At 41.6% G+C, this 22,990-nt stretch overlaps 1 protein-coding gene across 11 annotated transcripts in view; it reads left to right on the forward strand.

Annotated features, from left to right (window-relative positions):
* The window catches only part of LOC135502027 (SID1 transmembrane family member 1-like), a 47,999-nt gene that overhangs the window by 19,922 nt on the left and 5,087 nt on the right, over positions 1-22,990 (forward strand). For 2 of the 11 annotated variants that reach the window (XM_064794464.1, XM_064794469.1), the window contains 17 exons: positions 5,505-5,573; positions 5,741-5,834; positions 6,312-6,355; positions 6,919-6,936; positions 9,353-9,424; positions 10,609-10,683; positions 11,153-11,206; positions 12,749-12,793; positions 13,295-13,431; positions 14,805-14,831; positions 16,355-16,495; positions 16,932-17,080; positions 18,102-18,268; positions 19,298-19,434; positions 19,906-19,944; positions 21,495-21,671; positions 22,513-22,559. In XM_064794464.1, coding sequence (XP_064650534.1) covers positions 5,505-5,573; positions 5,741-5,834; positions 6,312-6,355; positions 6,919-6,936; positions 9,353-9,424; positions 10,609-10,683; positions 11,153-11,206; positions 12,749-12,793; positions 13,295-13,431; positions 14,805-14,831; positions 16,355-16,495; positions 16,932-17,080; positions 18,102-18,268; positions 19,298-19,434; positions 19,906-19,944; positions 21,495-21,671; positions 22,513-22,559 — 1,492 coding nt within the window. Of the gene's footprint in view, positions 1-5,504; positions 5,574-5,740; positions 5,835-6,311; positions 6,356-6,918; positions 6,937-7,857; positions 7,885-9,352; positions 9,425-10,608; positions 10,684-11,152; positions 11,207-12,748; positions 12,794-13,294; positions 13,432-14,804; positions 14,832-16,354; positions 16,496-16,931; positions 17,081-18,101; positions 18,269-19,297; positions 19,435-19,905; positions 19,945-21,494; positions 21,672-22,512; positions 22,560-22,990 lie in introns of all 11 variants that reach the window. The other 9 variants (XM_064794470.1, XM_064794468.1, XM_064794466.1 and 6 more) reach the window with 9 other exon arrangements.

Here is a 22,990-nt window from a genome sequence, read left to right on the forward strand (position 1 = left end):
TAAACCTCTCTATTAAAGACAACCTCAGGACTGACAAGCACTGTCCTTAATAGAGAGGTGTCCTGATTAGAGAGGTCAAAATGAATGTAAATGACCTATTTGGGACCAAAACTAGTGTCCTTAATAGAGAGGGTGTCCTTAGTAGAGAGGTGTCCGCTAAGGGAGGTTCTACTGTAGTTAAACCTCTCTATTAAGGACAACCTCAGGACTGACAAGCACTGTCCTTAATAGAGAGGTGTCCTGTTTAGAGAGGTCAAATTGAATTGAGAATTTGGGACCAAAACTGGTGTGCTCAATAGAAACAGTGTCCTTATTAGAGAGGTGTCTGCTAAGGGAAGTTGCATTTGATTTTCCTCATGAAAAACTTGGCAGTTGCTATGAATCTAAGACTGAAAGATCCCTTGGGCTCACAGAAAGACGTCATAATATGAACAATTTCCAAGAAAAAAGCAAGTCTCTTCCATTAGCGACAAATGGCAAATGTCCATAAGGCATTAATCCCTGACCTAATGTTATCACTTCTCGGGCGTTAAATCATTCTTATAATTTCCCCAACAAAAAATCCCAAACGCATCCCATGAACTACGAAGTAATCAAATGAAGCAGAAAAAGCTTCATGGCTTTCGGAAACCGTTGTCTGGATGAAAGAATTTTGTTATAGTACAAAGAAAGCTGATTTATTACCATTGGAGACAAATAAGTATCTTCTTTCCCAGCGGTGTCAGTCCTTGGATGACTTCATGATCACCATCCCCAGTGGTGTGAATCACTGCTATGATTAGCTCAAGAAAACCCGCATTAACAACCCGATAAGAGTCCACAACTCCAGTAAGAGTACAGTGATCATAAAGAAAATGACTTACGGGTAGAGATTTCCCTATGGCATTAGTCCCAGGATTTGCAAGACTTTTTGTGAGTTGGTGCACTACACACTATAATAGTAATAGCACATTTCCATGTTTCACTGTTCAAAGCGTTTTGGGACATCAGATTTTTACCCCAGTCTCCACAGAAATCAATCAGGGGTTTCAAGGAGCAACCCGAAGGTGCTCATTTGAACTCACCAGTTGGGGAACCAAGGAGTGACTCGGCCGGGAGTCGAACCCACGACCACTTGATCATGAGGCCGACTCTTGTCCACTGTGCTTCCGCTGCCCCTGTGATGGTGCTAGTCTTGGAAACCTCGGAGAATGCTGGTCTTTGGCAACCACAAGGGCATGGGGTAACAAGTAATGCGACATTTGATGAGCATCTCAAGAAACTTTGCAAGAATACGCGTTTTATCTTTTGCATGTTGGTAATGAAAGAGCTCAACCGCTTCAGGATAGCTGAACTATACCTGTCACTGCTGAATGCCTCATGTTCTTCCATTCTGTTGGTTGATGCACCGGTTGTAGGTTTCCTCCTACATTAATGTGCCAGCTACGATGCTTTTGGGGATAGTGTTCTGTCCACCAGCTGTTATATTTCTGTTTCAATATTGCGTTCATATCTGTTCTTATCTTCTTTGTTGATTAGTTTAGCTCTGTGACCGAATTTCTTAAAGACACCAAAATTGATCTTTAAAATCTTTGACCCAAACCCAAGTTATAGGATTTGGTAATAGGATAGGATCGAGATAACTCCAAAAAACCACCTAAATAACACAATATTTCAAACCTTGATGTTCAGAATGTTGGATTTGGACAAAATTGCTATGGAGAACTGAAATTTGGCCCTTTTTAAGACGTGGAAAATCGCGAAAGGTTCCCCCATTCCCCCTTCTTGTAGATTCATCATCCAACAAAGCTCTGATTCTTCTCAGAATGCCCACATTATATCAGTCCGTTTCCATGGTGAATTGAATCACAGCGTTAATGACATTATACTTTGGTCTTATGTCCGCTATTCAATTCAGAGTAGTATGGTGCAGAGACAATTAATTACGCCACTTGATGACTCGAGTTCTCCGATAAGGTGACATTTACGCGTTAGGGCAAAGCAGAGATTAAACCAGTGGCGAAATCTGTCGCTGATTCTCTCCATACATGTACCAGGACGCGGTCATCTCATTGACCATTATGCCAAGGGCCTTTCAGCAAGGAGGGGAGTCCACGCAAGCTACTCATGTTTCTCACTTGGTGGGGTCTTCTCTGACCAGAGGTAGAGTCCACGCAAGCTACTCTTGTTTCTCACTTGGTGGGATCTTCTCTGACCAGAGGTAGAGTCCACGCAAGCTACTCTTGTTTCTCACTTGGTGGGTTCTTCTCTGACCAGAGGTAGAGTCCACGCAAGCTACTCTTGTTTCTCACTTGGTGGGGTCTTCTCTGACCAGAGAGGTAGAGTCCACACAAACCACTCTTGTTTCTCACTTGGTGGGATCTTCTCTGACCAAAGGTAGAGTCCACGCAAGCTACTCTTGTTTCTCACCTGGTGGGATCTTCTCTGACCAGAGGTAGAGTCCACGCAAGCTACTCTTGTTTCTCACCTGGTGGGATCTTCTCTGACCAGAGGTAGAGTCCACGCAAGCTACTCTTGTTTCTCACTTGGTGGGATCTTCTCTGACCAGAGGTAGAGTCCACGCAAGCTACTCTTGTTTCTCACTTGGTGGGATCTTCTCTGACCAGAGGTAGAGTCCACGCAAGCTACTCCTGTTTCTCACTTGGTGGAATCTTCTCTGACCAGAGGTAGAGTCACGCAAGCTACTCTTGTTTCTCACTTGGTGAGATCTTCTCTGACCAGAGGTAGAGTCCACGCAAGCTACTCCTGTTTCTCACTTGGTGGGGTCTTCTCTGACCAGAGGTAGAGTCCACGCAAGCTACTCTTGTTTCTCACTTGGTGGGATCTTCTCTGACCAGAGGTAGAGTTCACGCAAGCTACTCCTGTTTCTCACTTGGTGGGGTCTTCTCTGACCAGAGGTAGAGTCCACGCAAGCTACTCTTGTTTCTCACTTGGTGGGATCTTCTCTGACCAGAGGTAGAGTCCACGCAAGCTACTCTTGTTTCTCACTTGGTGGGGTCTTCTCTGACCAGAGAGGTAGAGTCCACACAAGCTACTCTTGTTTCTCACTTGGTGGGATCTTCTCTGACCAGAGGTAGAGTCCACGCAAGCTACTCTTGTTTCTCACTTGGTGGAATCTTCTCTGACCAGAGGTAGAGTCCACGCAAGCTACTCCTGTTTCTCACTTGGTGGAATCTTCTCTGACCGGAGGCAGAGTCCACGCAAGCTTCTCCTGTTTCTCACTTGGTGGAGTCTTCTCTGACCAGAGGTAGAGTCCACGCAAGCTACTCTTGTTTCTCACTTGGTGGAATCTTCTCCGACCAGAGGTAGAGTTCACGCAAGCTACTCCTGTTTCTCACTTGGTGGGATCTTCTCTGACCAGAGGTAGAGTCCACGCAAGCTACTCTCGTTTCTCACTTGGTGGGATCTTTTGATTGCTCTGACATAGACACCAGACACAAGGAAACTCAGTTTTAAGTTTCATTCAAAGGACTGTGAAAAGTCCAAGCTGGTTCATCCAGAAGACATATCCTGGGTTCTCCTTGGGTTCGAACTCGGGGCCCTCCTTGGGTTCGAACGGGCCCTATTGCGTGGTAGCCTGCAGTGTTAACCACTAGGCTCCTCAAGTCAGAGAAGATGATTCCTAGGACCTTGTGGCCAAAAGACGTCCAGAAAACGTTGGGTCTAACACAGAGGTGGGTGACAGGTTGTGGAGAGAGGGGGAGCTCTTAACTGTGACATCAGACAGGGAAAAATTAAAGTCATAGTTAGCCACCCAGGTGAAATCACAATGGCAGTCAGCTTTGGAATCATGTATCATCTCTAAAAAATTCAAAATGTTCAAACCTAGGTTTCCCACACCATTTATTGGAACGCATTTGAGAAATTCCGTCACAGTAGTTTTGCATGTTGTTTTGTGCTTTGCTTCATTCTGTCCTTGTCTGTCAGGGTTCTTTGAGTTATGGTGCCATATGCATGTCGCATGCAGATCAAATTGAAGGAGATTTGCATATTGATTCGTGACATGCATACATGTGGAGTACAGTGCAAATGTGGCTAAAGCCATTCCAAGGAAAGAGTTATTTATTTGGCCGGGTCTATTTGGCAAGCCGCTCGCCGAACAGGCATCTTTTTTTGTTCTGTTTGGAGAGCCGCTTGCCAAACAGCACTAAAAAGCCACCCTGTTCGGCCAGCCGGGCTTGCCAAACAGTTAAAAAATCTACCCTGTTTGGCGAGCTGGAGACTTTACTTTAATATTAATGAGTTCGGCTCTCCATTCAGGACAAGAAAAAGTCGCTGTTTGGTAAGCCGGGCTTGCCAAGTAGTCACTTCCTAATTATTTATGGCAAAACGAAGTTGACAGTGGATTGGGAATGAATACCATTGCTGTTTCAATGCAAACCCAGAGAGAAGACTGACCCTTGTTGAGGTCAGTGTTTGTTTAGGACTGGCTTTTGTTCCTTAGTGAGTAAAGCTTATTTGATTCTCAACATGTAATCAGACTGGGTGATGGTCAACCCAGAGAAATCACTCTGCTTACAACTGTGTAATTACATGTAGTGCTCTCTTTGAATACTTGTAACTTTGATTGCAAAAACCATCAGAAAGAATTGTGTTTACTCAAAAGATCTGAAATGAATTTTAGTGGCTTCGCACCTGAATTGTTATTGTCATGTATAAATGGTGATGCAGGGCAATACCCAAAAGACCTGAAATGAATTTGAGTAGCTTTCGCACCTGAATTCGTCATTGTCACGTATAAATGGTGATGCAGGGCATATTTAGACTGCTTCCCGGTCTATAATAGCGTATTGGCGTGGTTATATTGTGCATTCATTTGGAAAATTTGTTTGTGGTTATGGTAATCATATTAGCTGGGATTTCCCAAAGTGGGATTTAAGATGTTCACGGTTTACTTGAAGCTTTTGATTGCAGTGATTAGACTCACTTAACGATTTTTAAGTGTGAAAGGCCTCAATCGGTAAATACCAGTTGGCAAAGCAAAACAGTCAACATAGAAGTAGCTGTATCAGTTCGGCAAACGTCAAAATTCGGCAGCGATGCCGTTCGAGGAATCCCTCGTTGCTGTTAACGGCAACGGTTGCTTTATACGGCATCCCTCGGATGCCTCACGCGGCATCCCTCAGCTTCGGGATAACTTCGGGGCCGAGCGCTGCCGATCGGGGGTTCCATTATAGATTAATAGGGGGCAGCTGGTATTGATCTAAATATTTACCCAAGGAAATGTAAGTCTATCCACGCATTTTTGAAAATTCTCAATTTTCAGAATGGCCTCCACTGAAATGTGGCGTCAGACCAACTGATGGAGGTTCAATTCTAATACACTTACTCAATGCTGTGGTGTCAATTTTCACCGGAAGTGTCACTTTACGGCAACGGTTGCCTCAGACGGCATCGCTGCCGAGTTTTGACGTTTGCCGAACTGATATTCTATTTCCTTCTCTATGCAGCAAATCAATCCGATTCCTCTCATTGTAATAATCTTGGCTTCCTCTTCCTTTCAGGTGGTTCGAGTCAGGCCCAACACCAGCGGGTGAAAAATATCACAGTAGTTATCGAACCAAGCATAAGTAGTAAGTATACCGGTAAAATGTGATCTCTCGCTCTGAGTTAGGACCTTGGGTGACCCAGTTTTGGGACCAAAACTGGTATCCTTATAAGAGAGGTTGTCCTTAATAGAGAGGTGTCCGCTAAGGGAGGTTCGACTGTATCATCTAATTTTCTCTATTTTGTTTTCCAGCTGATCAGTATTATGTGGCTGTGTTTGGTGCCGTGGCTTGGTTCCTCCTGTTCTACGTAGCATCTATCCTAGTGTCCCTCGTCTATCATATATGGTAAGTCTGGGATTTTTCTGATCGAACGATTTACTCATTCCGTGCAATAATAATTGCATGCAATTTTTATTGCCAGTCGCAGGTTTCAATCACTTGTTTGACCTGTTGGTTGAAATTTCATGCAGATCTAAAATTATCGTATTGCATTCTTAGAATAATTATGAAAATAATGAATAATATTGAGTTATAATAAAGCGATTTTCCAGGTTTCCCTGCTCAAAGCGCTTTGGGATATCATATTATTACCCCTGTCTCCACAGAAATCAATCAGGGGTTTCAAGGAGCAACCAGTAGGTGCTCACCTGAACTAGACCAGTAGGGGAACCAAGCATTGACTCGCCCGGAAGTCGAACCCACGACCTCTTGAGCATGAGGCCGACTCTCTTCTACTGCGCCACCGCTGCCCCTCAATATTAATAAGAAACAAAAGTTTGATGTTTAGGGCTACAAAACATAAATTTCAAATTTTATTTTCAGCGACCGTCGGCGAAAAGGCCCAGAAGATGTCAGGGACGAGGAAGGTGTGTATTTAAAAACTGACAAGATTGCCAGAAAATGATTTCAATAAATCGTACTTTCTCTTAAAATTTTAACGCTTTATGTCTGGATTTGCTGTTTGTGATGCATTTAATGTTGTATACAAATTTCTCTTCAAAATTTCTGTCTCAAATCTTTTTTTTGGTGATCTTAGATTGAAATTTAGTGTGTTTGCGCTTTTGATCTATTTTTGATAAAATCAAGAAGTGATTTGTATCACATGCTACACATCACCATTGTTAAAGCTAGCATTCAGTATGTATTTTCACAATTTGTAATTTCAAATTCAAATTTTCAAATTTTTTAGTGAAGTAGGCCTTTAAGAGTGCATCATTCCTGATCATTGGTTAAATGCCTTCAGGCTTGTCAATTACTTCATCTGGGACGCCTTCCATAATTTGGGCTTATTTCACGGTGATTTCACCCCAAACATCGTCTTTCGAGCCAGACGCGAGGGACATCTGGTTTTCTCTTTTTCTCATCAGCTTATTGTTTTTGTGCTGTAAATGTTTGCATGTTTTAAAACTTTCCTATCGTTTGGTTTCAGAAAGTGCAAAAATGCTAGGTATGCAGAATCAAGCATGTTTTTGTTGTTTTATTGTTTGGGCTTTGATAGATGTTATCAAGAATCAAAAAGACTTGTGTTTATTTATTCTTGATAACATAGGCATTACTAAGTTGGGCCCAATTTGTTGACATCAGTTTCGTCACACAACCTGTATTTTTTTCTTACAGCACTCACTCCGCAAATAATTGTATCAAACGAAAGTATCGAAGATTCTGAGTGACTTGGTAGACATTCTCCAACTACAAGGTGACCCGGAATTATTTTCCCTCACACAAGGAATACACAATAGAACTCTATTGTGCAAGGGAAAACCTTTCTGGGCCACCCTGTAGAGGGTTGACCATAGGTACCACCATTCTGTCTCACTGTTGAAATCCTAAAGCAATCAGAACTCCTTCAACATGAAGTGAAAGCCAATTTCAAGGGTGAGAGTCAGTTCTTTGTTTTCCAGAGAACATCTACCTATGTTTTAAATAGGCCTTCACTTCGTTTTGAAGGAGTTCTGATTGCTTTAGGATTTTAAGTTCTAGCCAAAATGGTGGTCCCTTTGGTCAACCAAAACCCCTTACCCATTCCTGGTAATGCCTAAGAGTAAATTTTTTGCCTAGAGTTTAGGGAGCTTGTCCTTCTTTCCATTAGGTGATGGCTGAGTTTAAGCCTATAAAGTGTTTTGGAGTGATTTTACCAGAATAATGAGCAATGAGTAATTGCCAACAGAATAATAATAAGTCCTTCCCATATTCCTGGTAATGCCTAAGAGTAAATTTTTTGCCTAGAGTTTAGGGAGCTTGTCCTTCTTTCCATTAGGTGATGGCTGAGTTTAAGCCTATAAAGTGTTTTGGAGTGATTTTATAATGAGCAATGAGTGATTGCCAACTGAATAATAAATAATAAGGCCTTCCCATATCCTCTTTACAGCGGACAGTTGCATGGCCGAGTGTTTCGGTATGGTTGTTCGTCTACTACAGTTCACAGCATGCCTTTCATCTTTTTCTCTGTGATCTCTTTGTGGGAAGATTCTCAATTTCTATAACATTGGGGCCTTGGGCAAAAAGGCCTATCTCCACATAAGCATTTATCGTTAGATTTACGCTCTGTATATAAGCATTGTGGTGTGTTCCTACCTATAATGAGACAAATGAACTATTGGATCAAGTTGGTGCCTGATGAAATCCAGCCTGAAATCTCAAATTGATGTGGATTTGGGCCTGGGCACTAAGGCCTGTCTCCACATAAGCATTTGCTGTGATTCACGCTCTGTACACAGGCATTGTGGTGTGCTAACAATGAGGCAGTTGAACTATTGGATCAAGTCCATACCTCTCAGTTGGAGCGTTAAATTACAAATTGCCCATGTGGAGTTGGGCCTTAAGGTGAATTTATACTCTAGTCCTCGATGGTTCAATGTCAGAAATTCGTTCACGAATCTTTCATGCATGATTGTCATGTATTCTGAAACACCTACGTTACAATGTTTCATTTCTATAATGGATGATGTGTTAGCCTTAGCGACCTAGCAGAGTTTGGCACCGAATTAGTCTGGTCAAACAACAACTACTTGAGGGTGGTCACTTATTTGACGCCAGTGATGGTTGCCCACCGGAGTACAAATTCACCTTACGATGTTTCCAAGCTTATTTTAGACATTTAGTTGCAGTCTTAAAATTGTCAATTTGCTTCTGAAAATATTCGATTGTGTTGCAGTTCAGTTGAGCAAATCTTATTTTATTTCCCTTGTTGTCTTTACGGATTCAGTTGCATTAAGCTTCAAAATGAAAAAAGTGTGTGACCATCAGAAAGATTTGACTTTTACATCCCCATTTCCCTGTATGGACTCTTCCAGTTTATGCAGTAGAACAGTCCACTTCAGAAAGTGGGGGTGTAATGTCTAAAAAAATTAAGCTTGAAAACTCTCTTGGAAAAATAACTTTGTATCATCAAGTTATATTTTTCAAGGGGTCTGTAAGATTTGCTTAAATCGATTGATTTGCAGAAGACGTGTTATTCTACAGCAATGTGTACAAGCATACCAGCTATACTCCCATGCAGAAGATCCATTCATCACATTTTTTGTAATACAGGGTGTCTCAGTAAAATTTTGGCATGTTTTTTATCAGCTGTAAACCAGCAGCATTAAATTGTGCACTTTTTCACCCTAAATAACAAAGGACGTATCAAGTGGACTGTTCTTCCTGTCTGTATAGCAGGGTATGCTCTGTATAGCAGGGTATGCTCTGTATAGCAGGGTATGCTCTGTATAGCAGGGTATGCTCACGACGCGTTTGTCCACGATTAAAATGGCCTATTTACACTTATGGATTCCAGCTCCACGTCTTTCAGCTTATGCTGTCCATGCCTCGGATGACCCCATAACAATCTCAGCTCTCAGTGCCGTGTTTTATGTGACTTGTAGGTACACCTACCCCCACTGATAGCGATAGTTCCCCTGACGAGTTTGATATTGAAAAAGAAATTATGCCACAAGGTACAGTAAGACCACCTATATTTGGATGAATTTGGGTGTTGGGGATCAAGTTTAGTGGTATAATCAACTGTTTTAGCAGTCAAAACACATTGTTTTATGTGTTAGAGGTTGTATTAGAAGTAAGTTTAGCACTCTTAAAAAGTAGTAAGTTTAGCACAGTTTAGTGAAAGTTTCGGGCTGTCAAGCACTTTTGCAAACAAGAACTTTGCAAATGGGCGATTTTAGTTTGCGCAGTGCTTTAGTTGAGGTATGACTATGAGTGCATGATGGTCATTGAGGTACCCTTACTCTCTGAATCAGGGAGAGGGGATCTATGGGGTTGCACCTGGTAGTGGTTACGGAGATTGTCTGGAATGGTCCGGACCAAATTAGCTCATAGGTTAGCAGTAAGTTTATGAAAACCTTGAAAAGGCTATTTTTCAGAGGTTTTTTTTGCCCAAAGTCTTCATCATTGCACGTGGGACAAATGTTGATAACCTAATATTTATTTAAGCACTAAGAAAAGTCATTCACAGGATGAGAATTAGGATTTTTTGATATTTTAGCTTTATTAAGATTATAATTTGCTCTTTTTACAGCTTTTGATGTGTAGGGTTTGGGTGTTATTGGATTTTGAAGATTTTGTGCAAATGTGATAATTTAGCTACGGACTAGCTCTATCATATACCGTAGGCTTTTTTGCTAGTCATTTACAAGCATGATGCAACTTAGCTTTAATACTCTCTCAGAATTTATTTGAACTTTGAATTTTGAAAATTGATGAAGTGGCAATTATTTGCATGCTGGCAAGGTCATCGGGCTTATTTCTACAAAATGTTTAAACTCTTTCTGTGTTTTCTCATTCATATACAATACACAGCTTATAAATGTACTATGATTGGCATTCCACAGGGTTCATAAGAAACCTCTCTATTATAGAACAGCATTCATCAGGGGTGTCCTTAATATTGATGTACTAAATCTAATAGTAATAAATATTGAAGGTCTTATGTCCCATCAGTGGGGTACCCTTGGATTGGTAAATTTTGATTGCTTACTAAAATATCCAAGTTCTTTTCCAGATTTCTTATAAGTTGCCAAGCTTTTGGTGTAGAAAACTAAAATCGGCCCAAATTCTGTCTCAATGAATTTATTCTCTGTTTTGATTTCTAACATGTCTGAATGTTTGGCTTTTTTCTCTTCAGGCACTGGTTCAGCTGAGGCTCCAATTTTGAATACCACCAATGGGGATTCGAGTTATGGGACAACGAGCCCCACAGGTGGGTTAGGGCACTGAGATATAATCCAGAGGTTGACCCTCTTGTTTTGGGATAGATAAGAAGTGAAAATATTCCCTTTGTTGTTTGTTAGTGATGTTGTATATACAGAGAGAGTCTTCTTGCAAACAGCAATCAGATTTGCCACCTTTGTTCAAGGCCTGACGACGGCACTCGCAAAAATTATGTTTTTGGTCCGCGAAACCTCTGATCGCATGACGGATCAAGTGTTGCGTGATGTCACAAGTGACGTCAGACACTTCATACCTTGATCGTGTCTGATGAAACTGATGACATCTCGCATTGAAGCTCCTTCAAGATATGCTCGAACAATTTCGTCCGTTTTTTTCCGCAAAAAAGTTTCGAAAACTGATCAGTGTTACCCAAACATTGGTGTTATGATGTGTTTGGTTTTCATCCTCTTCATCGTCCTTGTACCCCACAGCCCCTTGCACTATTTCCCCTCTTCCAGGGTTCACCGACTTCTCCGACACTGTACAATACTCTAGGTTTGATAATTTCCAAGGTATGATGAGCTGGGAACATTTTACATCAGTTTCAAAGTCTTGGCTAAGACTTTCACCTTTGCTATGCCCTTCAAGAATCTTAAGGCCCCCACACACAAAATGATCGCAGTTCTCAAAGCAACGAAAAATTCCTTTGTTTTAAAAAAATTGGACAAATTTGCAAAAACAATTTTAACAAAAGAAACTTTATGTATGGACGTCTTTATAAAGGACACCTTCAGACTAAAAATGCTGTCCTTTAGAAAGAGGTGTCCTGATTATAGAGGTAAACTTGGACAAAAATAGCTAATTTTGGTCCCAATTATAAGGACACCTTCTGACTGAGAATTGCTGTCCTTAGGAGAGATGTGTCCTGATTACCGAGGTAAAATTGAATGAATATGACCAATCTGGGACCAAAATCGGTGTCCTCATTAGAGAGAGTGTCAGAGGTGTCCACTTAGAGAGGTTCCACTATAACTGATGTGATGATTGCATCTCATTTGATGGCCTGTGTGCTATGGCCTTCACTGTTGATCAGCGATCTTCACCGTGTGTTGCGGCCTTCAGAAAGTCTTTTCCCTGTATCTGTATTTCCATCACACATTTTCATAACGTCAATCTTTTTTGCTTTGCAAATAACTGCCTCCAAATACATTTCATATTATCATAAATCAAATTCGTCTCTTGCACTGTATTTTATCTTTTCACATTGGTGTCAATACAAGCCTAGAGGCCTATCTCCACATAGCATGTGATTGTTGTGCCGAATATCAAGCACGAGGCATTTTATACAAATGTTTTCATTTTAGAATCAGTGATTGGCCATTATAGAATCTGCCATTATAGGATCTGTGATTGGCCATTGTAGAATCTGTGATTGGCCATTATAGAATCTGCCATTATAGGATCTGTGATTGGCCATTATAGAATCTGTGATTGGCCATTATAGAATCTGTGATTGGCCATTATAGAATCTGCCATTATAGGATCTGTGATTGGCCATTATAGAATCTGCCATTATAGGATCTGTGATTGGCCATTATAGAATCTGTGATTGGCCATTATAGGATCTGCCGTTATAGAATCTGTGATTGGCCATTATAGAATCTGTGCTTGGCCATTATAGAATCTGCCATTATAGAATCTGTGATTGGCCATTGTAGAATATGCCATTATGGAATCCATGATAATAATCATTCATCATAGATTCTATGATGCAAACCTTTGCCTATGTTTGGTTATCACAGAATTGTGCGTGCCAATAATAGAATTGGGCCAGATATTGTAAAAATTTGGTTTAACACATTTCCAAAGTGGTAGTTGAATTGTGAGTATTCAATCCTTAACAGATGATTAACTTTGGAACAGTTTTCACAGAGATTTTCACAAAGTTGCAAAATGTTTCGGTTGAATTAGCCAAAATTAAGGAAAGCAGTGTGTGTCCCAAATGATGTTGTTGGGAATCCTTGCACCAAATCTCTACAAATCTTCTTCACTTTCAGTGTTGTACATTTCACCAGTATGTTTACTGTCTCTTTTTTCTTCAATGTTTATTTTAGTCAATCGACAAGAGAAAGAAATGGGCTCAGTGCCAAATCCAACAGGTACTTCTTCTCTTTGTAAAAGGCCTAAACCGTTTGTTCAAAAAATTGAAATTTGTTACAGAATCGAAAGCTAACAAAATTTTGGGACAATATGCACTTTAATATTTTCCCAGTGTGCTCAGGGTTAGTTGAATAACCCTTTGGGACCTGACTTTATTTTCTGAAAAAAAGTTTCCCCAACTTTCACCGACTCCGCAGAAAAAAACCTGGTGAAAAACAGGGTAGAGCTTCACAGACCTCCAAAAATTCCAGAGCTGCAGCAGAGCCATCTATACTAAGATTTACACACTACACTTCAATGTGTATTCAATACAATGGCAGTGGCTCAATCGTGGCCATCATGCCATGTGGCACGATCCGGCCCAAACGGGTTAATATTTTACCAGTTAACTTGAGGTTAGTTGAGTAAACTTGTGAACAACAAAGCAAATTTGATTAGAAAGGCCAACAAGAGAATAAAGCCAAAATGACCTGGATCTTAAACGATATTCTTTTCCGCAGGAGCTAACTTTGAGCGGGACAGTAACGGAATTCCGCACCGCATCCCACCGCGAGAGGACGACTCGAGCTCGGTGGACGAGGATGATTTCGACGTCTTACGGGACGTTGATAGCGATAAAGAGATTATTAGAACAAAGGTAAAGAGGGCGCTGGTGGCACTGTTGTCCTGGGTACTTCTATCACTCAGTTGAGCTAACGGGGGGGGGGGGGCATTGACAATCGTAACTGTGACAGTTGCGTTTAGTGGTCGCTGCATGAAATCAGAAAAGCAGTCGATTTCTCTTATTCATGGTCAGGCTGAAATTCATTCAAGCCACTCGATGAATAGGTCCAGTTGTGATGAATCCAATGTTTTGTTTATTTCTTCCCTATATTAATTGGTGAGTTTATTGTGAGTCAATTGAGCTATGTAATCTAAGATCAGAATCATGTAACCATAACCATGGTCATAATGTTATCCAAGATCATAGTCATGTAATATGGAATCAGTTAGAATCAGGACTGAACATTCATGTAGGACTGGACAATAGTGCTGATCAATGACTTTACAATGACTTAACAATGACTTGACAATGGCGAGTGGTTGGGTGATCTGAGGCAAAGGCTTAGGCCTACTGAGGCATGATGGTTGGTTACATGATTCTTACGGTTGCATGATTCCCACATCACACCAGTCTACAATTTCATTGAGGCTTGGTTCTTTCAATCTTCATCTGTGATAAATTTTTCGGGAATTTTTGACCTCAACTGTATGTGAAATCTTTGGGCTGAGGCTTTAATCTACTTTGACATTTGCTAAGGTTAAAGGGGGACTATAGGCAGGAGCAGGGAGGTTAAATTGGCCATCTTCAGGTGACTTATATACACAGTAAGGGCACTGGGTCATGTTGGATTCTTCCTTGCACAAGGTTGAAAAGTCATGACATACTCTGCGATGGCAGAGACACCTATTGGCGACTTTGTGTAACTTTATCTTGCCTGCCTAGCTGCTGTCTATAGAGTCCCTTTAAGGGTTGCTTGATATTGCATGTGATTTTCCAAGATATGGGGAAGGCTATTTTGATGGAATATAAAGTCTTTACATGTAAATGTAACATTGACTACAGTCTTTTTCATAAGTAAATGTCACTGCCTTTTTAGGATGCTGTCCAAAAACTACTGAGCCAGTTTCTTCACAGTTAGATTTTTCTTACATACAGTGGAACCTCCCTTAGTGGACACCTCTCTATTAAGGACAACCTCTCCATTGAGGACACTAGATTTGCTCCCAAAGTGGTACTTTCAATTTAATTTGACCTATCTAATCAGGACACCTCTATGAAGGACATCACTGGTCAGTCCCGAGGGTGTCCTTAATAGAGAGGTTCTCCTGTATAATTTTGGGACCCAAGAGGATTTTTACATCACATTACGACCCAAAATGTCAGTGAAATTTACTTATGAAAAAGCCTGTAATACCTTTTCATCATATAACTATTTTCTATGAGATGACTACCTTTTCACTTTCAAGCGTACGGCAGACGACAGTGGGATGAAGGTCATTTTCTATCTATTTGTCTCTTCTCTTGTCAAAAGTTAGCTGTTTATTTTGTTTTAACCCATTTCGGATGCAATAACACAAGGGCGCTTACATCAAGATAGAATCGAAAATTGAGTAGTCAGTTTCTACCCCACTACATATTCTCAGTTGGGAAGGCCCGGTATAAAAGCTAATTTCTTTCATTCATTCATATGTAGCACAGCTGTCTTGCTAAAGTCAGACATGAATGTCTTTTTAGCAACCGACTGAACCCTGAAGAAACAAGAGATCAGACCAGTTAACAAGGCCTTTTTCTGTCTGCCTCAAAGTAGGCCCTTGTTCCTTATGTGGAGTATCCTTAAGGCTGAATGCCTTGTGATATTGTCTTACTGGGACTTATGAGAATTGGAATGGTCCCATGAAGAGAGGCTACCCAGCTCTGCGCTGACGGGTTAAGCAAAATTAGTTCCTAGTTTGTCCTTTAAGATTTCTTTGTAGTGCTTGGTGTCAAACTCATGACAAAAAAAGATTGACTTCCAAGAGTAAAGTCACCTTGATTGCACTGCATCCTTAGTGGGTTAAAGCAAGTTGTGTTAGACTAAATATTAACTGCTTACAGTATTCATTTACTTGTTAAATCGGGTACCAGTGAAACTGCGGCCGAAGCTGTGTGGCGATGACAGTCACTAGGGTACTGCATCCCAGACATGATGTCAATTTTCTCGGTATTTTGTCGTCATTTTGACGCACACCCAAGTGAAAATCAGTGCGGCCTCATGGGTTGCTGGTACCCTTTTGATCCTTAATATGCTTTTAAATGATATTGTGCTCCTTTATTTTGTTTTTTTTTTGCTGTATTTTTATCCCCAAGGAAACATTGGTTTGTAGGGGGATTCTGAGCTGAACACCTATTAAGTGCCTGCATGGTTTAGTTGAGACAGTATGCTGAAGTATTGTATCAGAATTAGTTCAGTGATCAATTTTCCGTTTCTGTTTTGAAATAATTGGAGTATAATTAGTTAATTAAACTCTTTTGTTGATGGTTTCTCTGACGTAAACATTGCAAATTATGACAGATGGAAGAATGAAGTTCTTTCATTTCTTTGATACACCTTTCCCTGTGAAGTATAAAATTTTACAAAAAAGTTTTTGATCAGTGACAATAGAGGATATCAGTGTACTGTAAACCTTCTCTGTACATTTTCTATTATCTATAAGAAAACCGAAATTCGCCAGCCTTTTTGCAAAAACTTTTACACTATCTCATCTTGAAGAATACTTGATTGTTTTCCGTTTGTTTATCACTTGGATATCTCCTCTATCAGAAGCCTTTTGAATCAGTACCATTTTACTTCCGAAATCAAAATACTGGCCACGGCATTCACACCAGATCCAAGAAACATTGATTCTACGTCAATTTCGAAGGACTTAAACTGTAGCAAAGATGAGTTTCAACGCTATCATACGTCTCAATCAATTTTTTGTCCATTCTATGCAACTCCCATTAAACGGCTTTCTCAAAATCATCCTTTCCATTTCAGACAATCCTGTATGTATCAGACCTTGCCAGGAAGGATCGAAAACACCTCTCAAAGAAATACAAACTCTACCATTGGAACCTTATCACAATTGCAATCTTCTACGGTCTTCCCGTGATACAACTGGTCATCACGTATCAAAAGGTTGGTATAACCCATTCGTTAATAAGTTTAATTACCTCATCAAGCTGATGAAATCGTCTTGTAAATACCACAGAACTTCTCTCCTGTTCTGTTGAAGTTTTCAAGAGCACACTGTCAAAATCTGAAAAAAGATAACTTGGTTTCAAAATAGAACAAAATTGGTTTTAGGCCTAATTTTGTTGTTTGGTGTTTCTCCTTCAGTTAACCCCTTAGACTCGACACTAGCATTAGTTACAAAACTTGTTTTGAAAAACTTGCGCAGGAAACAAAATATTGTGGGCTACCCACTTGGCATAGAGAACGAAACAACTGGGTATCTTTCATTTCTTCCTCATAAACCTTCATCCTAGAAATAAAAGGCATCATATTCTTTTTTTGGCTGCTATGAATAAGCTGTAGTGTACTACCCGCCCTAATACCATGATTCTAATTCCAGGTCCTCCATGTCACAGGCGATGAGGATATTTGTTATTATAACTTCCTGTGTGCCCGCCCCCTCGGGGTCCTCAGTGCCTTTAATAATGTCTTCAGTAATGTTGGCTATATTATGCTGGGCCTCCTCTTCCTTGGCCTCACATGGAGACGGTAGGTACCAAACCAATAACTTCCTGTACGCCTGCCCCCTAGAACGAAAATCACACCGGGTGTGATAACTGTTCTGTGTTGGCGTGATGTGACGTCGTGCAGAAGTGTGGTGACATCACTGTGTGCCCGAGATGACGTCACCTTGAATGGTCGAAGCATGCAAGATAGGCGGGGAAGTACGGGCACTTTTTTACGTTGTGACGCTCTCCTCTGCTAAAGAGTGAATCCAGAAGAAGGTTGGGTTATCAGTGTATATCAGTCATATACATGCTTCCCGAAATTGGTGGCTTGCATTGGAACTAACTTTTTCCCCCTTGTCCGTCATTAAAGGCATTCAAGTGTGTTGGTCAACCATGACTATCTCCTTTGTCCCTCCACCACAGGCCTAGTTTCCCCTTATGACATCACTATTTCGGACACTCGGCGCCCCATTTCTGGAAAGGTGTATAGGAGCTCCATCTTGTAGTGGCTTGGTTCTCTGACCAGGAAGTAGGAGGTCCCTGGTTCAATCCCCACTGTTGGTGTGCGACTTTAGGCATGCCTCTTTACCTTACATGCCTAACTCCACCCAGGACTTAGAATGGGTACCAGTCGGAAATACTCAGGTTTTAGGGCTGATTGAGCAGCTCATGTGAGTTCTACTGAAAGGTTTCAGGTTAGAGTGGGGAATAAATACTTTGAGAATGTTTTACATCGTAAGCACTATACACCTTTCCAGAAATGGAGCGCTGAGTGTCCGAAATAGTGATGTCCTAAGGGGAAACTAGGCCTTATGGTGGAGGGACAAAGGAGATAGTCATGGTTGACCAACACACTTGAATGCCTTTAATGACGAACAAGGGGGAAAAAGTTAGTTCCAATGCAAGCCACCAATTTCGGGAAGCATGTATAGTATAAAAGATCTTGCTTTTTTTTTTTAATTTTGTGGTTTGTGTGGAGGGCTTATAACCTGCAGGAGATTGTAAATTAAGGTTCCGCAATCAGATGTGACATTCTTAATATCATATTCTTTGCACTCCAGGGACCTTCTCCACAAAAAAGCGGTCGAGATGCATGATCACTACGAACAGCACTACGGGATCCCCCAACACTTTGGCCTCTTCTACGCTATGGGCATCGCGCTGGTCATGGAGGGCATTCTTAGTGGCTGTTATCATGTCTGCCCGAGTTACTCCAATTTCCAGTTTGGTAAGTCAGGTTTTGAGTTGGGGCCTAACTGTATATTCTATAAAGCTATGGACATCGCGCTGGTCATGGAGGGCATTCTTAGTGGCTGTTATCATGTCTGCCCGAGTTACTCCAATTTCCAGTTTGGTAAGTCAGGTTTTGAGTTGGGGCCTAACTGTAGTGGCACATAAAACACTCTTCCCACCTTGGAGGAGGCCTATTCTATAAAGCTATGGACATCGCGCTCGTCATGGAGGACATTCTTAGTGGCTGTTATCATGTCTGCCCGAGTTACTCCAATTTCCAGTTTGGTAAGTCAGGTTTTGAGTTGGGGCCTAACTGTAGTGGCATGTAAAACACTCTGCGCCTTAAAGGAGGCCTATTCTACGCCATGGGCATCGCGCTCGTCATGGAGGACATTCTTAGTGGCTGTTATCATGTCTGCCCAAGTTACTCCAATTTCCAGTTTGGTAAGTCAGGTTTTGAGTTGGGGCCTAACTGTAGTGGCACGTAAAACACTCTTCGCGCCTTGAAGGAGGCCTATTCTACGCCATGGGCATCGCGCTGGTCATGGAGGACATTCTTAGTGGCTGTTATCATGTCTGCCCGAGTTACTCCGATTTCCAGTTTGGTAAGTCAGGTTTTGAGTTGGGGCCTAACTGTAGTGGCACGTAAAAGTGTTCTTACCACCTTGGAGGAGGAATACTCCCTGGATAATCACATCTTGTGAGTGCAGAGCAAACACTGAAGAAGATGAAGAAGAACTTTGAGTAACTTGACTTTTCTGCCTTTCCACTGTCATCTTTTGTCGATAAGTGAGGTTTTGAGTTGGTGCCTAACCATAGTGGCACATAAAAACACTCATCCCGCCTTGGAGGAGGAATACTCCCTGGAGAAAATCACTTCCAAGTGCAGAGCGACCGCTGAAGAAGAACTGTTCTTCAAACCTTTCTTAGGCTTAAGAAGAAGAAGAAGATTTGGTGACTTGACTTTCGTTTCTACTTTCCACAGTTTCCATGACTTTCTTGATCGATCTTTTGTCGATTTCAGATACATCCTTCATGTACATGATCGCCTGGCTGTGCATGTTGAAGATCTATCAGATTCGACATCCGGACATCAACGCGTCGGCGCACTCGGCGTACCTGGCACTGTCGCTGGTCATATTCATCGCAGTCATCGGAGTCGTAAGTTTTCAATTTTCACGATTTTTTGTGCGATTCGTAAATCGTTCTGTGAGATTTTATAGTTAAGTTATATATGTCAGGAAGAGTCTGAAAACCCAACTTTTAAAATCATTTTATAATATGTATTAATACCTTTTACAAAAATGTTTTTAAGTAATGTATCTAGGCCTATTTATTTTTATCTCTGTGAGGCGCCGCGATATATACATGAGCGGCGCCATACAAATATCGTTTTATTATTATTATTATTATTATTATTATTATTATGTTGATCTGTGGTCTGTCGTTTAGTGGGCCTGATTTAGACTTGCTCTACACAGGCAAAAATGTGACAAAAAACAGGTGTTATATTCTCTTTCTCTTCAAATATTGACCAAAAAACTTTTCTCCTTAATGATTTCTGTTTTGTTCATTTCTTGTGTCGTGTTTTGATTTTGGTGATTGAAAGTATAAGGTGTCCCTGTGTAACAGTTCATTCCAGGCTCCACAGCGAGTTGGTGGGTCTTTGGTGTAAGTAATTCCATCACTTTGCACGGGGAGTTTAGCGTGGAGTGGTGTTTAGAGATCCTGATTGACAAGCCGCGTTGCCCAATCTACTGACTGTTCTAGCGGGGGAGTAAATTTCCTGTAACAATCGACTCGCCTAATCTTCTGCTACCAGTAAAATTAAGAATGTAGGGACCGAACATGTCCTGTACCCCATGGAAGAATTCCTTTATGGCCTGATGTGGAAGTTAAAGGGTAACTCGTGTCAAATTTCACCATATAATGTTTTAGCTGTTTTTGACAAATGACTACGTCACTTTCTCATAAATCGGTAAGGTTTTCGAATCGAAATGCACATTTTCTAGAAATTAATGGTTTAATCCCGCCCGGACGGCTCGCTTCGATGCCGTTTTCGTTGATGGCGTCACATCATGAACATTTTCGCGGTCGCAGTGGTTTACATTCAGCGATTTTATAATAAATCTAATCATAAATGGAAAATTTGAGCTTTACAGTTGTGATCAACAATTAAGAACGGACGTATTTCAGCAAAGTTGTAAATCACATCATAGTATCACTTTAAGCAGTGTTGAGCGGGATCATGACCTGGATGGGTGATTGGCGCATCCTTCTAAAATTTGTTTGGGAAGAGATCAGGCGGGTCGATTGGCAACAGGAATTGATTCCCCATGCTAGTATAGTCATTGATTTGCTGCTGTGATATCAATAGAATAGCTTGCCAAGGCTATCTCTGCAAGGTTTGAGTATTCGAAAGTGCACGCTGGTTTAGTTAGAAGATTCACTGTAGAGATTAGCAGTGTACAAGTGATTTTGATTGCAGCGATATGCAATTTTTATCGCATGTGACAAGAATTGCTTGTCTGCAGGGGTCAGCGCAGGTGTCTGTGACAAGATCAGTCATCTCTCTGACCTGTGATATAATGAATGAAACATTTTGAAAGTGGTTATAGGAGAAAAACTGGTGTGTGTTGAATTGAATGGCTTTCTTCACGATAGACTGTGTCCTTAGAGTGGTTCCCGCTAATGGAAGTTCCCCTGCAGTAGCTTTGGCACTGCTGGCTTCTGTGTTGATTAAAAAAACTGTCTAAAGTGTTTTGATGCTCGGCCCTTGCTTTTGTGCAATCGATAATTCTATGGCGGCAAGCTATTTATCATCGCAAAGCTGATTTGAGACGTGTGGCTCATTTTGATGTGCGTTCTCAGCCGCCTGACGTCCAGGAATTAACCCCCCACTTGTGACCACCATCTGTGTTTGATACTGCTTTGTTCTCACATTGTTCCTTCATTACTAGGCCCCACAAAAAGCTGAAAATTAGCACGGAATTTGCCTTTTCAATTAAAAAGCGTAATTTGGAGTTTTCGAGTTTAAAAATCTGATTTTGAGGTCTCTTTTGGATCTGAGAATTTTTTCACGAAATTTTAAAAATCAAAAAACGGAAAATCGATTTTTAAAAAATGGATTTTTGGGTTCTACATCACGTCCTGGGAACATGTATAGTCTATAGTGCTCCTTGTATTGGCTCCAATTTCATGCAGCGCCCTCTATTTTTCAGGTGTACGACACTATGGCCTTCTGGGTGATTTTCTTCTTCGTACACATTTTGACGACGATTGGAGTTAGTGCCAAGATCTACTACATGGGGCGCTGGAAGCTGGACATGGGGTTGGTGAAGCGGATCTATCTCATGTGTAAGACGGATTGTCCACACTGTGCTCCACCTATATACATGGTAAGGGAATACATGTTTGACGGCGTTAACTTGCCCTGGCATGGACATCAGGTTCAATGAACCTCGGTCTTATTCCAAGGACAGCGAAGAGCCAGGAATTGTAGTTCCTTCAAAGCCCACTGGTTTATCCAGAAATACAATCCTGGGTTATCCCCGGGATCAAACCTGGACCCTATTGCGTGGTAGCCAGCAGTGCAACCACTAGGCTATGAGGCTCCTGTACAATCCTGGGTTCTCCCCGGGATTGAACCCGGGTCCTATTGCGTGGTAGCCAGCAGTGTTAACCACTAGGCTATGAGGCTCCTATACAATCCTGGGTTCTCCCCGGGATCAAACCCGGGGCCCTATTGCGTGGTAGCCAGCGGTGTTAACCACTAGGCTATGAGGCTCCTGTACATTCCTGGGTTCTCCCCGGGATCGAACCCGGACCCTTTTGCGTGGTAGCCAGCGGTGTTAACCACTAGGCTATGAGGCTCCTGTACAATCCTGGGTTCTCCCCGGGATCAAACCCGGGCCCTATTGCGTGGTAGCCAGCGGTGTTAACCACTAGGCTATGAGGCTCCTGTACAATCCTGGGTTCTCCCCGGGATCGAACCCGGGCCCTATTGCGTGGTAGCCAGCGGTGTTAACCACTAGGCTATGAGGCTCCTGTACATTCCTGGGTTCTCCCCGGGATCGAACCCGGACCCTTTTGCGTGGTAGCCAGCGGTGTTAACCACTAGGCTATGAGGCTCCTGTACAATCCTCGATTTTCCCAAGGATTGAACTTGGGTCCTGTCATAGTTGGCAGCAGTTATAAGTGCTTTCTTTAAGTGCATATATTGTTTCTTCCTCTTTTCAGGACCGAATGATTCTCTTGATTGTGGTCAACCTGGTCAATTTCTCATTGTAAGTAGGCTCATGAAACTTTTGAGAAACTTGTGATATCTACTCTTTAGTGTTTCAGAACATGAGGGCAAAAGTTTCTGTCATGGAATCTATGATGGCCCCATGGTAGATTCTATGATGGGCCATGGTAGATTCTATGATGGACCATGGTAGATTCTATGATGGGCCATGGTAGAATCTATGATGGGCCATGGTAGATTCTATGATGGGCCATGGTAGAATCTATGATGGGACCATGGTAGAATCTCTGATGGGCCATGGTAGATTCTATGAGGGACCATGGTAGATTCTATGATGGACCATGGTAGAATCTCTGATGGACCATGGTAGAAGCTATGATGGGACCATGGTCGAATCTATGATGGGACCATGGTAGAAGCTATGATGGGACCATGGTAGATTCTATGATGGGCCATGGTAGATTCTATGAT

Source organism: Lineus longissimus, chromosome 18, assembly GCF_910592395.1.
Source record: "Lineus longissimus chromosome 18, tnLinLong1.2, whole genome shotgun sequence".
NCBI lineage: Eukaryota > Metazoa > Nemertea > Pilidiophora > Heteronemertea > Lineidae > Lineus > Lineus longissimus.